The 17,858-nt window shown below is 48.3% G+C and overlaps 1 protein-coding gene across 1 annotated transcript in view; it reads left to right on the top strand.

The window, feature by feature from the left end:
* RAB6A (RAB6A, member RAS oncogene family) overlaps positions 1-17,858 on the top strand; it is a 72,358-nt gene that overhangs the window by 48,179 nt on the left and 6,321 nt on the right. Inside the window, exon 2 of the mRNA XM_014948323.1 lies at positions 11,297-11,355. Coding sequence (XP_014803809.1) covers positions 11,297-11,355 — 59 coding nt within the window. The remainder of the gene's footprint in view (positions 1-11,296; positions 11,356-17,858) is intronic.

Below are 17,858 nucleotides of genomic sequence, written 5' to 3' on the forward strand. Positions count from 1 at the left end.
CTAGGAGGTCCCTAGAAGAACATCTCGGTAGAGGGGCTTCATAGTAGGAACATCAGCCACATCAGCAGCTTTCTCAACACAGCAAACTGGACATCCAGAGATAGTTACGGGGAGGAAGGAAATAATTATGAGGGTTTGGAAAACAATGAGGCCAAAAAAAGTTTAAGATTGTTCAGCCTGGAGAAGAGAAGGCTCCAGGGAGACCTTAGAGCCCCTTCCAGTCCCTCAAGGTGGGGGCTCCAGGAGAGATGGGGAGGGACTCTTGATGAGGGAGGGGAGCCCTAGGAGGAGGGGGAAGGGTTTGACCCTCAAAGAGGGGAGATGGAGCTGAGATGTGGGGAAGAACTTGTTTGGTGGGAGGGTGGTGAGACCTGGTTGCCCAGGTTGCCCCGAGAAGCTGTGGCTGCCCCATCCCTGGAGGGGTTCAAGGGCAGGTTGGAGGGGGCTTGGAGCAACCTGGTGTGGTGGGAGGTGTCCCTGCCCATGGCAGGGGTGGTGGGACTGGATGATCTTTAAGGTCCCTTCCAACCCAAACTATTGTGTGATTCTAAGGCTTTCTCCTCTTCATACAGTGCAAGTGGCCCAATCCCAATTCCTTTTCCCTTGTAGGTCACTCCTCACTGTTCCCTCATCCCTTTTGCAGACAACAAATGACCTTCCAGTCCCGTGCTGGCAGGGAGATGCTTTGTATTATCTAATGGGTCTCTTCCATCCCTGGCTCTGGTGTGAGTCTCCCCAGTGACTCGTTACAGCCCTCGGCACGGAGAGCTGCCGGCGGTGCTACCAGTGGCACGTATCCTGCGCCCAATTAATCAATGTCATTAGTGGTGGTTGGTGTTGGACATACAAATCTCCAGCACGCGAGGCCCCAGAAGCGGGACGAGGCAGTCCTCAAGAATTAGATGAACGACCTTGAAATCTCTCCGGTCGCTGCTGTCAGATCAAAGTTGCTGGGAAGGATGAGATTAACGTATTGATTTCATCTTGCAGATGAATGCTCTTTCCGAAATAAGTGCTAGGCAGTGGCTCAAGGCTTCCAGACAAAGAGGATCGATCAGGTTGACTCCATTAGCTGCTGAAGGCTTTGAATTTGGGCCCTCGTCGTTAATGGCAATTTCGCTGATAGGAACTTCACAAGTTCCTATCTCAAGTTCTTTTAACTCACTTATGTATCTTGGATGCTTTGCTGTTTGCCACTGATTCAGTTGCTGATTTAGGAGGATGGTCGTATTTGGGCATCTGCTTCTTTCCGTGCAGAACCGGTGATGAAACCTTCCCTTTTAGGAGTTTTCCTATTTTTATATGGCAGAACAGCCCACTTCTTTCTGGCGCATAACGTACTGAAACGTTGCAGCTTATCAATTAGTGCGGATGGATGCTCCCCCTGATTGCTTTGTGCAGTGAAACCACTTCTCTCTCTGCTCTTCCCCCAGCCTCCCAGGAAAAAGCACCACACGGTATTTATTAATAATAGTGGGCTGTTCAGGTTTGATGCTTACAAGGGCGAGTAGGCAGTTCAGTATGGCATCCACCAGTGACCACAGAATGATCTGGGGTTGGAAGGGACCTCTGGAGATCATCTGGTCCAACCCCTTGCCAGAGCAGGGCCACCCAGAGCAGGTCGCACAGGAAGGTGTACGTGGGGGGTTTGAATGTCTCCAGAGAAGGAGACTCCACCACCTCTCTGGGCAGCCTCTGCCAGGGCTCTGCCACCCCCAAAGTGAAGAAATTCCTCCTCATGTTTAGGTGGCTTTGTGTCCCTCTGCTGTCCCCTCTCCAGCAGTTCCCTGTCCTTCTGGAACTGGGGAGCCCAGAACTGAGGGAGGAAGGAACCAGACTCTTTTCAGTAGTTGCCAGTGAGAGGACAAGGGGCAACGGGCACAAGTTGGAACATAAAGGGTTCCACTTGAATGTGAGGAAGAACTTTTTCACGGTGAGGGTGACAGAGCCCTGGAACAGGCTGCCCAGGGAGGGTGTGGAGTCCCCTTCTTTGGAGATTTTCAAGACCCGCCTGGATGCTCCTGAGTAACATGCTCTAGCTCTGGGCAATCCTGCTCTGGGTGGTCCTGCTTTGGCAGGGGAGTTGGACTAGATGATCTCTATGGTCCCTTCCAACTCTAAAAATTCAGTGAAACTGGCCCCAGTGCTCCAGCTGGGGCCTCCCCAGGGCAGAGCAGAGGGGCAGGATGCCCTCCCTCCACCTGCTGCTCCCACTCTTCCTGATGCCCCCCAGGATGCCCTTGGCCTTCTTGGCCACCAGGGCCCATTGCTGGCTCCTGGGCATCCTGTTGTCCACCAGGACTCCCAGGTCTTTCTCCTCAGAGGTGCTCTCCAGCAGATCACCCCCAACCTGTCCTGGTGCAGGGGTTGTTTCTCCCCACGTGCAGCACCCTTCACTAAACTGATCTCTAGGTCCAGATTCTTCCAGAACTGGTACAGCTGAAGAAAACCATCTGAGCAAGTCAGATACAAGCTTAAAAACTCCTGTTGGAGCTGGTTGCCATCCCGTCCAGGAGTGAACATTGATAATCTGTGCACTTAAGCGATGGTGTCTGTGCTGCAGCAGTGTGATAAGGAGCTGGTTAATGTGGACTTTGTTTTTTGCTGGATCAAAAGCTTGAAGCAGCAGCAAACTCATCTAAGGAAACCCATGCTGCTACTGGTGTTCATCCCCTTAGTGACAGAAGAGTTTCCAAAACTGATATTCAGGTGCAGTGTTGGAACAAATAATTTCTTTGTTTGATTACCGATTTTCTTAGCTTCCCTCTGCTTCAAAAAATTCTCAGATGCCTTGCGTGTAAATTCCTTCACTGGAATGACATCTGACAACTCTGTGCCCCAAGGAACGGAGGAGAATCCGCTGTTATTTCAGAGTTTAATTATCCTCACTTTCAAAATTGTGTATCTCTTCTGACATGGCCTGTATCAGGAAGAGTGCTGTGAGTGGGACTTGGGAAGTGATTGTCCCCCTGGACTGGGCACTGGTGATGCCCCACCTCAAGGGCTGGGTCCAGTTTTGGGCCTCTCACCACAAAAAAAGACCTTGAGGGGCTGGAGCGGGTCTGGAGAAGGGCAATGGAGCTGGTGAGGGGTCTGGAGCACAAGTCTGGTGAGGAGCATCTGAGGGAGCTGGGGGTGTTGAGCCTGGAGAAAAGGAGGCTGAGGGGAGACCTTCTGGCTCTCTCCAACTCCCTGAAAGGAGGGTGTAGCCAGGGGGGGTCGGTCTCTTCTCCCAAGGAACAGGCCATGGGACAAGAGGAAATGGCCTCAAGTTGCTCCAGGGGAGGTTTAGGATGGATATCAGGGAACAATTTCTTCCTGGAAAGGGTTGTCAAGCCTTGGCAGAGGCTGCCCAGGGCAGTGGTGGAGTCCCCATCCCTGGAGGGATTTCAGAGCCGGGCAGACGTGGTGCTGAGGGACATGGGTTAGTGTTGGGTATGTCAGTGTTGGGTTGATGGTTGGACTCCGTGATCTGAAAGGTCCCTTCCAACCTTGACCTTTCTATGATCCTTGTAATTGTCCAGGCAACACATGGGTACAAATACCTTTAAGCTCCACGGGAGGTTTAGGATGGATATGAGGAAAAATTTTCACACAGAAAGGGTTATTAAGCCCTGGAATGGGCTGCCCAGGGAAGTGGTTGAGGCACCATCCCTGGAGGGATTCAAAAGACGGGTTGACATAGAGCTCAGTGACATGGTTTAGTGATGGTTTTTTATCAGAGTTGGGTTGATGGTTGGACTCGATGATCTTAAAGGTCCCTCCCAACCTGGAGAATTCTATGATTCTGGTAGGACTTGGTTTGTACTTGGCTTTCAGCTGTTAGATCTTGATCTACAGAAGGAGAAGAGGCTGGAGACCACCTTTCCATATGACTGTGTTACTTCTCTCCTCTCTGTCACCGTTCTGGTAAACGGTACGAGCTTCTTTTTTTTTTCTTGCCTAAAATGCTCCTTCTCAACTCCTGAATCTTTGGAGGTTTTTCTTCACCTACTGTCAGTGTGTCCAGCAGGATCCCCTGCGCTGCTCCAGCCAAAGTAAAACCCCATTTGCAGCATTTCCTCCCCCACTTTTATTCCTCCATGGATAGTCTTCTTTATTTTTTTTCTTTTTTGTCTCTCCCAGCAGCATACCAGAAATATTTTGGCCCAAAGGAGGTTGGATGCTGCTGCATCGCTGACTAACGCTGCCCTGCACATATTTGTGTGTTGAAATTTTTCCAAGAGATTAAATTAACCCGGTAGATTTTTTAAAAAAACCCAACTGCTTAATGAAAAAAGGCTGAAGTCTGGGCTGTCTTCTCTGCTTCCTTTGGTTGTGAGTCCCAGAATCCTTCTCTGGTTCTTTGGAATCTGTGTTTTAAGCAGCCAGTTGTTCTTGGCTGTGTGTATTACCTTGTGCTGCTTCTTCCTGCTGAGCTTCATTTTCCTCTTGAGGTCACTTCTGCATTTTTCAAGATTATTTGGAATTCTGGTACTGTCTTCTAACTTGCTTGCAATCACTCCCAAATTAATGCCTTCTGTGCCTTTGATAAGCAAGACAGAATGGAAAGTGAGTGAAAATATGTAAGAGAATGGGATTCAAACTCTCCTACAGATCCTCAGTCAACACATCAGTTATGTTTTGAGCAATGTTCTTTATTATTGTTACATTTATTTCTTTTTAAAGTCATGCACAAGGGTGATGTTCTGAAAAATAAAACTCATCCAAGAGCCCAGGGACTTGACACCAAAGGAGAAGTGTGGCTCAATGGTCCTTGTTGCTCTGCCAAGGGAGGGGAAAAACAGAATCACAGAATGATCTGGGGTTGGAAGGGACCTCTGGAGATCCTCCAGTCCAACCCCCTGCCAGAGCAGGGCCACAGGACCGTGTCCAGGTGGGGTTGGAATGTCTCCAGAGAAGGAGACTCCACCATCTCTCTGGGCAGCCTCTTCCAAGGTCCTCACAGGAAAGAAGTTCCTCCTCATGTTTAGATGGAACTTCTTCTGTTCAAGTTTGTGCCCATTTCCTCTTGTCCTGTCCCTGGGCACCACTGAAAAAAGCCTGGCCCCATCCTCCTGACACCCACCCTTGAAGGATTTAGAGGTGTTGATCAGATCCCCCCTCAGCCTTCTCTTCTCCAGACTAAAAAGACCCAAGTCCCTCAGCCTTAGATGCTCCAGGCCCCTCATCATCTTTGTAGCCTCTGCTGGACCCTCTCCAGCAGTTCCCTGTCCTTCTGGAACTGGGGAGCCCACAACTGGTCCCAGTGCTCCAGATGTGGCAACCCCAGCGCAGAGGGGCAAGAGGCTTCCAGAGATGTCAGATCCCCCCTCAGCCTTCTCTTTTCCAGACTAAAAAGACTCAAGTGCATCATCCTTTCCTCAGCAGAGAGATGTTCTAGGCCCCTCATCATCTCCGTAGCCCTGAAGACCAGCTATTTCTGCAGGTTGGGGTGTGCTAAGCTCCTTTCTGGGAATTTAATTTGTTGTAGTAGGTCCATCATAAATACAGTTTGCACGTTTAAATACTCATTGTACTCACAAAATGGTGTGTGACGGTGCTGTAGCCCAGGGGCCTGTGCTCTGCCTCCGTACGGGGAAAAAATGCCAGCGACATAATTGACAATAGATTAATTTCTGTGTGTTTTTCTTCCACTTTCAAGCTCTCTGCACCAGGGCTTAGAGCTTCCACAGGAGAAGCAGCATCTGCATCCGCGTCGTTTTAGCGCTCACCAGATGGGATCTGAATCCCAAGGTGATTCATCCCAGTTATTTTTTTTGTAGGGATAGTTTCTGCCATGGGCGGGCAGGGCGGCGTGCGTGGGGAGAGGTGAGATGCTGTGAAATATTAGGAGTGGCTCTTTTTTAAAGAGGGGGGAATATTTCAAGCCCGTAACCCTCTGGACAAGGTGTCTGTTTATAGAAGCTCAACTTGTGAATCTCCTCTTCAGAAATTCACTGACTTTTCCTTTTAATTATAGATACGGTGGGAATTGTGGGATTTCGCTTCTGCCAGGATTTTTAAAGCAAGTCTGTCTTTTTTTTTTTTTTTAAAGGGGGAAATGGTGATGCTTCAGTTAATCATTGTGGAATTGAAACTGGAAGCAGTTGGTATTAATTCTAACTTGACCTGGTGCCTGTTGACATAGTATGGAAAGAAAACCTTGCTCTGTTTGGAGAAGAAATGGCTTAGATCTGAAGCGCGTTAAGACACTCTATCCAAATGTTGCTTGAAGCAGATATTTAAATATAAATAATCCAAGGAGCCCCTTATTTCCCCCCTTTTCATGTGAAATGAGTGAAGGTAGGGTAGGAAAGCTCAAATAATATGAAATAGAAAATCTTTTCAGATTTTATGGTTTCTAGACAGACTCCCTCCAGGACATCTCGGTGGAGGTGGGAAGGGAAATGATTTGCCAGAAGATTTCAGTGTCCTTCAGAGGTTGGGATTTACCAAAGAAAAGTATTTTGTGAGTTTGATTACATCTCAGAAGCTCTGAGGAGAAAGACCTGGGAGTCCCCCTTATTTCCCCCCTTTTCATGTGAAATGAGTGAAGGTAGGGTAGGAAAGCTCAAATAATATGAAATAGAAAATCTTTTCAGATTTTATAGTTTCTAGACAATCTCCCTCCAGGACATCTCGGTGGAGGTGGGAAGGGAAATGATTTGCCAGAAGATTTCAGTGTCCTTCAGAGGTTGGGATTTACCAAAGAAAAGTATTTTGTGAGTTTGATTACATCTCAGAAGCTCTGAGGAGAAAGACCTGGGAGTCCTGTTGGACAACAGGATGCCCAGGAGCCAGCAATGGGCCCTGGTGGCCAAGAAGGCCAAGGGCATCCTGGGGGGCATCAGGAAGAGTGTGAGCAGCAGGTGGAGGGAGGTCATCCTGCCCCTCTGCTCTGCCCTGGGGAGGCCCCCTCTGGAGCACTGGGACCAGTTGTGGGCTCCCCAGTTCCAGAAGGACAGGGAACTGCTGGAGAGGGGACAGCAGAGGCTACAAAGCCACCTCAACATGAGGAGGAACTTCTTTCCTGTGAGGGTGGCAGAGCCCTGGCAGAGGCTGCCCAGAGAGGTGGTGGAGTCTCCTTCTCTGGAGACATTCAAACCCCACCTGGACACGTTCCTGTGGGACCTGCTCTGGGTGGCCCTGCTCTGGCAGGGGGTTGGACTGGATGATCTCCAGAGGTCCCTTCCAACCCCAGATCATTCTGTGATCCCGTTGCACCTCTAAAGAATTGAATTTGACTTTGCATCAGTGGCCACGTGAGGTAAAACCAGCTTCTTTGTGGTGCCGCAAACCAGTTACTGAGATGGGAAGGGAAGGGGTGGGATTTGCTGGTCTCTGTCTCTTGAGAATGTCAGTTTTTGGGTCTGGAGTGAAACCCACCTCCTCCCCCAGCCCGTGGCTGTTTGTCCTGCACCAGCTCGTGCTGTTCTTCAACATATCTCAAGGGGGGAAGCTGGGACAAATCTGAATAAGGGATTTGGGATTCCTGCCCATGTGAGATGCGTTGCTTCCCAAAACCTACTCACCGAAGGGAATATTTGCTCTGCCGTTGCGAAGGCAGCTTTTAAACTTTGGGGGAAACCTGATTGTGCCTGTGGAGGGGAATATGTTAAAAATACACGTGGGATTTCAAATCCTGACACTTGGGAAAATCCTTTTTCTCAAAGGCTGTCTCCCGGATTCCTGTTGGTTTAGCTCTTCTACAGATTTAACCGAAGTTCACAGATGAATTAAAATGCTGCTTAGCACGATACTGGAGATTTTTTTGAAAGTTTTATGCAAAGTTTTAAAAAAACCCCACAAAATCAAGAAGCCACCCTAAAAACTAGACGCCTACCCCCAAAATCTTGGCTTAAATTCTCCTGCTTCCTTGATGGTCATCCTTGCAGAGAACTGACATCTCTGGAAGCCTCTTGCCCCTCTGCTCTGGGGTTGCCCCATCTGGAGCACTGGGACCAGTTGTGGGCTCCCCAGTTCCAGAAGGACAGGGAACTGCTGGAGAGGGGACAGCAGAGGCTACAAAGCCACCTCAACATGAGGAGGAACTTCTTTCCTGTGAGGGTGGCAGAGCCCTGGCAGAGGCTGCCCAGAGAGGTGGTGGAGTCTCCTTCTCTGGAGACATTCAAACCCCACCTGGACACGTTCCTGTGGGACCTGCTCTGGGTGGCCCTGCTCTGGCAGGGGGTTGGACTGGATGATCTCCAGAGGTCCCTTCCAACCCCAGATCATTCTGTGATCCCGTTGCACCTCTAAAGAATTGAATTTGACTTTGCATCAGTGGCCACGTGAGGTAAAACCAGCTTCTTTGTGGTGCCGCAAACCAGTTACTGAGATGGGAAGGGAAGGGGTGGGATTTGCTGGTCTCTGTCTCTTGAGAATGTCAGTTTTTGGGTCTGGAGTGAAACCCACCTCCTCCCCCAGCCCGTGGCTGTTTGTCCTGCACCAGCTCGTGCTGTTCTTCAACATATCTCAAGGGGGGAAGCTGGGACAAATCTGAATAAGGGATTTGGGATTCCTGCCCATGTGAGATGCGTTGCTTCCCAAAACCTACTCACCGAAGGGAATATTTGCTCTGCCGTTGCGAAGGCAGCTTTTAAACTTTGGGGGAAACCTGATTGTGCCTGTGGAGGGGAATATGTTAAAAATACACGTGGGATTTCAAATCCTGACACTTGGGAAAATCCTTTTTCTCAAAGGCTGTCTCCCGGATTCCTGTTGGTTTAGCTCTTCTACAGATTTAACCGAAGTTCACAGATGAATTAAAATGCTGCTTAGCACGATACTGGAGATTTTTTTGAAAGTTTTATGCAAAGTTTTAAAAAAACCCCACAAAATCAAGAAGCCACCCTAAAAACTAGACGCCTACCCCCAAAATCTTGGCTTAAATTCTCCTGCTTCCTTGATGGTCATCCTTGCAGAGAACTGACATCTCTGGAAGCCTCTTGCCCCTCTGCCCTGGGATTGCCACATCTAGAGCACTGGGACCAGTTCTGGGCTCCCCAGTTCCAGAAGGACAGGGAACTGCTGGAGAGGGGACAGCAGAGGAACACAAAGATGATGAGGGGCCTGGAGCATCTAAGGCTGAGGGACTTGGGTCTTTTTAGTCTGGAGAAGAGAAAGCTGAGGGGGGATCTGATCAACACCTCTAAATCCTTCAAGGGTGGGTGTCAGGAGGATGGGGCCAGGCTTTTTTCAGTGGTGCCCAGGGACAGGACAAGAGGAAATGAGCACAAACATGAACATAAGAAGTTCCACCTCACCATGAGGAGGAACTTCTTTCCTGTGAGGGTGACAGAGCCCTGGCAGAGGCTGCCCAGAGAGGTGGTGGAGTCTCCTTCTCTGGAGCCATCCCAACCCACGTGGACATTGGTTTTCCTCCAGTCCTCGGGCACCTCACCTGTCTTCTGGGACTTCTTGAAGATGATGGAGAGCGGCTCAGCCATGACTTCTGCCAGCTCCCTCAGCTCTCTCGGGTACATCCCATCAGGACCCACAAGACTTGTGTTCCAGACCCCTCACCAGCTCTGTTGCCCTTCTCCAGACCCGCTCCAGCCCCTCAATGTCTATTTTGTGGTGAGGGGCCCAAAACTGGACCCAGTCCTTGAGGTGGGGCCCAGTACAGCCCCCATCGCTGGGGTGAATAATGGCATTTTTAACAGTGTATGAACCTTTTGACACAAAAAGGTGCAGGGAAATCCCTCATCAAAGGAAGGGTGATGTTAATGGAGGGCTCAGGGCTGCAGGCATTGGGGGCAGATGGTGAAGAAGCTCCTCAAGGATGATGCTCTTCAGTCTTATACTACGACAGGGACTGCCGTTTGTGTGACATTAAGGGGGTGCAGCAAGGTGTGTGTTTTATAGAATCATAGAATCATAGAATTGCCCAGGCCAGAAGGGACCTCCAAAGGTCATCTAGTCCCACCTCCCCGCAGTCAGCAGGGACACCCCCAACTAGACCAGGGGGGCCCAGTACAGCCCCCATCGCTGGGGTGAATAATGGCATTTTTAACAGTGTATGAACCTTTGAACACAAAAAGGTGCAGTGAAATCCCTCATCCAAGGAAGGGTGACGTTAATGGAGGGCTCAGGGCTGCGGGCATTGGGGGCAGATGGTGAAGCCACTTTACTCTGCTCTGGTGAGACCTCACCTGGAGTATTGTGTGCAGGTCTGGAGCCCTCAATAGAAGAAGGACATGGTGACACAAAAAGGTGCAGGGAAATCCCTCATCAAAGGAAGGGTGATGTTAATGGAGGGCTCAGGGCTGCAGGCATTGGGGGCAGATGGTGAAGAAGCTCCTCAAGGATGATGCTCTTCAGTCTTATACTACAGCAGGGACTGCTGTTCATGTGACATTAAGGGGGTGCACAACAAGATGTGTGTTTTAAAACGAAGTATCTTCCTTCTTTTATGAGCGAGAAGAACCGTCAGGTGTGTAATAATTTGTTGTAGGGGTTGTCAGACCTATCACACTTGTGCCTTCAATGCGATTAAAATTTCTCAATGATGTGGCAGAAACTGGAACAAGCGAATTAGTTCAAGTTTTGTCTTGAATCGGGGATGTTTAAGAGTAAAACTGCTGCTCAGGAATGATACAGGAGCCAGCCTTTTTCAGCAAAATGTGCCTATTAGTGACTTTGCACTTGTAATATCAAACAACTGCTCTTTTGCTTGTAGGGAGAGCAGGGACTGCTGTTCATGTGACATTAAGGGGGTGCACAACAAGATGTGTGTTTTAAAACGAAGTATCTTCCTTCTTTTATGAGCGAGAAGAACCGTCAGGTGTGTAATAATTTGTTGTAGGGGTTGTCAGACCTATCACACTTGTGCCTTCAATGCGATTAAAATTTCTCAATGATGTGGCAGAAACTGGAACAAGCGAATTAGTTCAAGTTTCGTCTGTGTCTTGTTTTATGAGCGAGAAGAGCCGTCTGGTGTATAATAATTTGTTGTAGGGGTTCTCAGACCTATCACACTTGTGCCTTCAATTCGATTCAAATTTCTCAATGATGTGGCAGAAACTGGAACAAGCGAATTAGTTCAAGTTTTGTCTTGAATCGGGGATGTTTAAGAGTAAAACTGCTGCTCAGGAATGATACAGGAGCCAGCCTTTTTCAGCAAAATGTGCCTATTAGTGACTTTGCACTTGTAATATCAAACAACTGCTCTTTTGCTTGTAGGGAGTTTAATTGCACACACGGATCTGTTGGACACAGAGTAAAACCCCTCCTGAAACGGTTCTAAAATCATTTGCTTAAAACTTGCACTGAAATTGTTCCTTGAATCTGTTTTTCTTGTTTTTTTTTTCAGTGGGGAAGACTTCCTTGATCACCAGGTTCATGTATGACAGCTTTGACAACACCTACCAGGTAAATTCATCCCTTTTCTTGTCTTCTGTGAGGCATTTCCCCCCCAGCCGAGTCTTCCTTTGTGGGAAGAACCCATTTGATTGTGGTGGATAAGAGTTGATACACAGAAAATTTCTTAACTATAAAAATCTTTAACCTTTATATTTTAATAATCTTTCAAAATGGCATTTCAGTGTCGGGTTCTGCTTGAGCAGCTTATCTGCTACTGGCAGCGGGATGAGCTCCAAAGGATGGCATTCGTAGGTATTCCCAAAAAATAGCAGTTTTTCCATCTACCAGGGTTGTTTTTTTCCCCAAAATCTACCAAATCATCACAGATCCAACACCTCTGTGGGGAAAATGTATCAGGTACCCAGCTCTGAGCTGCGAAGAGGTTCTGCTGTGGGGTGAGGAGGGACTTGCAGAGCAGAAGGGAGTGGGTTTTAAGACTGGACGTTCTTTAGGAAGCTATTTTATGCTGTTTACTGGAACAAAGACCCCAAAACTGGTCATTGGCCACATCCTCATCCTGTAACTGCTTGTTTAATACTTAGTGATTAATTACTTAAATGAGATTGGGTTGGCAAGGTCGGGGCTGGTTGTCTTTATTGCCATGGGCCCTGCAGCCCCCTCACTGCTTCGTGTTTGGTGACAAATCAGTTCAAATTGACACACAGTTACTTTTCTAAATTCTAGGAGAGGTCTTGTTGCCCACTCCCAGAAATTAGGATGAGCTTGAAAAGGTGGCAAGCTATAACAGTACTTTAGCTTCATAAAGTGTGTCTTCTCCAAGCAAAATGTGTTTCATGATTTGGTTGCAGTTGGTGAAGCTCTGAATACACCGAGCTGAGAAAATTCTGAACGTGAAGGGTTTTTAGGGGGGTGGGAGGAGGAGGCAATGGGGAAAAAAAAAGAAGAAAAGCATTGTGACTCTTCTGTTACTTAGTGTCTATCCAAGTGGCTTGTTTAAATCTCTTTACCTCTTGGTGATTTCCCTCCCTCTGGTTGAGTAATTCTCATTTCTGCTGCTCGACAAGTTGGGGAGAATGAGATGCAAGTTCTCACTTAACTACAGGAGAAGCTAAAGCTTCCATGGTGTAGGAGGGCTTGAGTACACATCATTGCTCCCGAGGGAGCAAACATCCTTTCAAATCCTGTAATTACATGGACATGTGAATGCAATTCTTTTATTTAATCTGGGGATTTTTTTTTTTCCCCCCCAGTATTTTTCTTTCAGGTCTGTTCCTTTTCTCTCTGGAGCTCGAGTCCTAGTTCTTTCTCGAAGAGCTTTGACCCTCTGTGCTTTATGATAATGGAGTTGTCTCCATGGGAAGCTGGTCTGACATAAGAATATCCTAAATAATTACGAAATGAATGAGTGGGGCTTAGAACAGTAAGAAATCTTAAGGGCTTACAAGCTGGCTTCAATTTAGTTATCCTTGGTGCGTGCGTAGTTTGGGTGGTAACGTACTTGGTATGATGTCATTCATCCAAAGACCTCAATTTTACTGAAGTCATGAGTGAGGTGGGGTGATATGTCCTATTTTGCTATATCTGGAGGAAAAGAATGAGTCATAAAAGCTCCAGTAATTTGGCCAAAATCACGCTACGTGTTGGTGTCAAACCAAAATACAAATTTCTTGATGCCCTCTCAAAGCCAGGTGCTTGAGTGATAACGCCCATCAAAGCCTAGAGGTGGTTAAGTGGAGCTGGAGGTTATTTGATGGATGATTTGCTCGTTTCTGGACGTTTCTGATAAATTTTGAATGCATATTTTTCTGAAAGCTGCCACAACCTATCATTTGAACAAGGGGGGGTTTTGTGTTCAGGCGGTAAAAATAGAAAGCTGCCGTTTAATAAAATCTGTGCCCTGCCTTAGTTTTCTTTTGCTTGCTGCTAGATAAGAGGAATTCAGCTGGTGCCCGTCGCTTATTAAGAAGCTGTTTTTATGAAAGCCTCCCTGTGAATCAAACAAGAACTCCCTGTACTGTGTCAAGGAAGCCCAAACACCTGAAATAAAATCATGCCATTGGTGGCGTTTGTTTTACCGGGAGTGATTCCTCTCCGTGGATGTGCTGGGAAAGATGATTTTTGGGTTTTGTTTTCATTTTTTTCTCCTCCTTGTTCTGCGGCACCGTGTGTGATGTATAATGAAAGACCAAACACGGTGATGCTGTGTGCGTTACGCAAGAGGAGAATTATAGGCCAAGCATTTCCCTTTAGCTTCATGAAGCCTCTTGGAGGAAGGGAGAGGGAGGATGGAGTTGAGTTGGAACCTTGGCCTGTGACTTGGAAGATAATTCAGGTTTCTTGCTTTGCCTCAGGCTTCCTGGCATTGTCGGGGGTAGTTCTCTGTCAGCAAGTTTAGCCTATAAAATAGGTTAAGAACAGCTCCTTATTTGACAGAAATGCTAGAAAGTGTTCTCAAACACGACCCCCTCCCTGGTGTGCCCCTCTCGAGCTTTTTTTTTGTTCTACTTGTCTTCTTTAAATTTGAAATTAGGCCTTACGATACCTCTCATCATGTTCAGAGCTTGCCTTGTTCCTGCTTCTTCCACGCGATGCACAGCATTTCACAAGTGGGTTAAACCTGCCTCCACCTTAATTACAGTAATTAGCTTAGTTTCATGCCCATGTATTTTTCCCCATCAGTAAGTGGTCTGTTCCTCTACTCATACATTGCACAGCAATGGGATGAGGAGTGGAGGTTTTAAACCAAAAGAGAGGAGATGGAGCCTCCAGCTCTGGGGCCACCAACATCAGAAGGACATGGACCTCTTGGAGCAGGGCCAGAGGAGGCCACCATGGAGATACTGGGAGGGCTGGAGCCCCTCTGCTGGGAGGACAGGCTGAGAGAGTTGTGGGGGGTTCAGCCTGGAGAAGAGAAGGCTCTGGGGAGACCTTGGAGCCCCTTCCAGTCCCTCAAGGGGGGGGCTCCAGGAAAGCTGGGGAGGGACTCTTGAGGAGGGAGGGGAGCCCTAGGAGGAAGGGGAAGGGTTTGACCCTTAAAGAGGGGAGATGAGATGTGGGGAAGAACTCGTTTGGTGTGAGGGTGGTGAGAACCTGACCCAGGTTGCCCAGAGAAGCTATGGCTGCCCCATCCCTGGAGGGGTTCAAGGGCAGGTTGGAGGGGGCTTGGAGCAACCTGGTTTGGTGGGAGGTGTCCCTGCCCAGGGCAGGGGTTGGAACTAGATGATCTTTAAGGTCCCTTCCAACCCAAAACCATTTTTTGATTTCTTTACAACTGATCCCCCAAGCTTTTTTGCTCCTTTTGTCAGAATTGTGACAAAATGCCGCTTTGGATATTACTTATTTTATTGAAAGTCAGGGATTTAGGGTACCCATATCCTCTCCTTGACATCTGCTGCTTCTCTGTCCCTATTTTAGTGAAAATCAGGGATTTAGGGTGCCCAAATCCTCTCCTTGACATCTGCTGCTTCTCTGTACCGTCATCATATGGTCAGAACAGTCCAGGTGGACAAATATATTTGGTTGTAAGTTATGCCATGCGATTCTTAAAGCTTGTGGGACCTTAGGTCAAGAGCCAATTCACAACTTGAAAGCAACAGACCTCCCATATGTTCTCCTCAACGTGATGAGCACAAATATTTTCATTGCCCGGATCTAAAATAAGTTTTTGTTGCAATTCCTGTGCCTCGAGTGTTCCAAGTGCAGGAATCTCACTGTCCCCATGCGTTTTTGGGTGGCACTTGCATTTCCCCCAGGGCATCTGGAGATTTCTTACGGCAGCTCAGGAATTTCGGAGCTCTTCCTGCCTCCCAGCTGAGTGGGAGGGATGGCACGAAGCACAGGCTGAGGCAGGTTTCGAGCTTTGCAGCTGATGTTCCAGAGAGAGAGCAGAGAAAAACCCAAATCTCCAGCAGTTTATCAGCCAAAATGGGATCCTGACTCGTAGATACGGTGTGAGATTTCAGGGGGTTTGTAGCTTTTCTTCTCTAAAGCGAAATCAAATAAACACGAGGGAACATGAGCCAGCAGTGTGCCCAGGTGGCCAAGAAAGCCACCAGCATCCTGGCCTGTATCAGGAACAGCGTGGGGAGTAGGGCCCGAGAGGTGATTGTCCCCCTGTACTCGGCACTGGTGAGGCCTCACCTCGAGTACTGTGTCCAGTTTTGGGCCCCCTACCATAAAAAAGACATCGAGGTGCTGGAGCGGGTCCAGAGAAGGGCAACAAAGATGGTGAGGGGTCTGGAGAATAAGTCTTATGAGGAGAGGCTGAGGGAGCTGGGGTTATTCACCCTGGAGAAGAGGAGGCTGAGGGGAGACCTTCTTGCTCTCTCCAACTCCCTGAAAGGAGGGTGTAGAGAGGTGGGGGTCGGTCTCTTTTCTCAAGTCACAGGTGACAGGACAAGAGGAAATGGCCTCAAGTTGCCCCAGGGGAGGTTCAGGCTGGATATTAGGAAAAATTTTTTCACTGAAAGGGTTATCAGCCATTGGAATGGGCTGCCCAGGGAGGTGGTTGAGGCACCATCCCTGGAGGTGTTCAAAAGACAGGTTGATGTAGTGCTGGGAGGTATGGTTTAGTGATGATGCTCCTTGTTTGTTGTGTGGGTGTCTATTTTTGTCAGTTAGGTTGACGGTTGGACAAGATGATCTTGAAGGTCCCTTCCAACCTAGAAGATTCTGTGATTCTGTGAAAATAGAAGCATCTTTGAGGCAATCTCCCGAGGAGTATCCTCTGCCAAAACAATGGAAAACAAAAGCAGAAGGGACTCATGATGTTGCATTAGTCTTTTGAGGGCTTTTGATATTTGCCTGACAGTTTCAGTAGCATCTCTCTGGACTGGGAATGTCACAGTTCCTGATGACAGGTGAGAAAAATCACTGGGGAGCCATCCTGGGATCCTTCACTATTTATTTTTTCCATATACATCTCTGGTATTCCAGATCTGCTCTCCTCATCCAGCCAGGAAAGGTCGTTTTCTGACATGTTCTATTTAATTGCAAATGGAAATTCAGTTTGGATTGTTCAGTTCTGCTATTTTTTTTTTTTTAAATTAATATTCCTTTGCAGCTGGAATTCATGTATGGCTCGTGAGCAGGCTGGCTGGCTCTATTCTTTATTCCTGCCACGTAAAATATCCAGCAGAATATAAAGAATTAATTATGGGGATGTATAGTGAGGGCATAATAACAATCTAACAATATGGAATATATACAGTAAAATAGAGTCTTGATTAGAAATACCCATTTCAGGGTGGGAGAGCAGGGTAGAGGTTGTATCAAGCCTCTTTGCCCAAGGTGACAGATCTACCTCTTACCTGTTGGGGTGGTTTTTTTCCCTTTTTTCTTTTGAAATCAATTTGTTTGGAACATTTTCCAGGCTCTATTGATGGTGCCGAGCGATCCGGCTGCCTGAGATGCTCGGTGTCCTGCTGGAGCCCCAGCAGGTCAGGGGGGTCCTATCCCTGCTGGAAACAAACTCCTAGAGCTTGGATTCACTCTCCCTGGAGCCTGGAAAAACGGGGTGAAGATCATGTATTTAAGAAACAGCTTTTGATAGCCTTGAGCAGTGCTTTGCTCTTTCTCACCTTGAATATCTCCAGGGATGGGGCCTCAACCACCTCCCTGGGCAACCTGTTCCAGTGCTCCACCACCCTCCCAGTGAAGAACCCTCTCCTCATCTCCAGTCTAAATCTGTTCCCCTCCAGCTTGAAGCCATTGCCCCTCGTCCTGTCACTGCAGGCCTTTCTAAACAGGTTCTCCCCAGCCTTCCTGTAGGCTCCCTTCAGGTACTGGAAGGCCGCTATTAGGTCTCCCCGGAGCCTCCTCTTCTCCAGGCTGAACAACCCCAGCTCCCTCAGCCTGTCCTCGTAGCAGAGGTGCTCCATCCCCCTGATCATCCTTGTGGCCCTCCTCTGGACCCTCTCCATCAGGTCCATGTCCTTCTTCTATTGAGGGCTCCAGACCTGCACACAATACTCCAGGTGAGGTCTCACCAGAGCAGAGTAAAGCAGAAGAATCCCCTCTCTGGACCTGCTGGCAATGCATCTTTTGATGCAGCCCAGGTGCCCACCTTCACCTTGATGAAAAAGGCTTCAAGTTAAGATATGTTAAGATATTTGGCAGTCAGGAAGAATACAGCGTGCCCATATGTCCTGGTTCAGCTGATGCACACTAACTTAGGTCATGGGCATAAAAATCCTTGCTGATACCCATACAAATGTGTGGATTAAACTCTTAAATATGCATGAACCGAAGGTTAACAACTTCTTGTGCTTCAGGATGAGGTTCTGGTTATGGATATTAAGGCTGGCAGCCCAGAAAGCCCTCTTGCATCCTGGGCTGCATCCCCAGCAGCGTGGCCAGCAGGGCTGGGGGGTGGGATTCTGCCCCTCTGCTCCGCTCTGGGGAGACACCTCCCACCCAGTGCTGCCTCCAGCTCTGGGGCCACCAACATCAGAAGGACATGGAGCTGTTGGAGCGGGGCCAGAGGAGGCCACGGAGATGATCCAAGGGCTGGAGCCCCTCTGCTGGGAGGACAGGCTGAGAGAGTTGGGGGG

This window comes from Calidris pugnax, unplaced genomic scaffold (genome assembly GCF_001431845.1).
Source record: "Calidris pugnax isolate Ruff unplaced genomic scaffold, ASM143184v1 scaffold169, whole genome shotgun sequence".
In the NCBI taxonomy this organism is placed as follows: domain Eukaryota; kingdom Metazoa; phylum Chordata; class Aves; order Charadriiformes; family Scolopacidae; genus Calidris; species Calidris pugnax.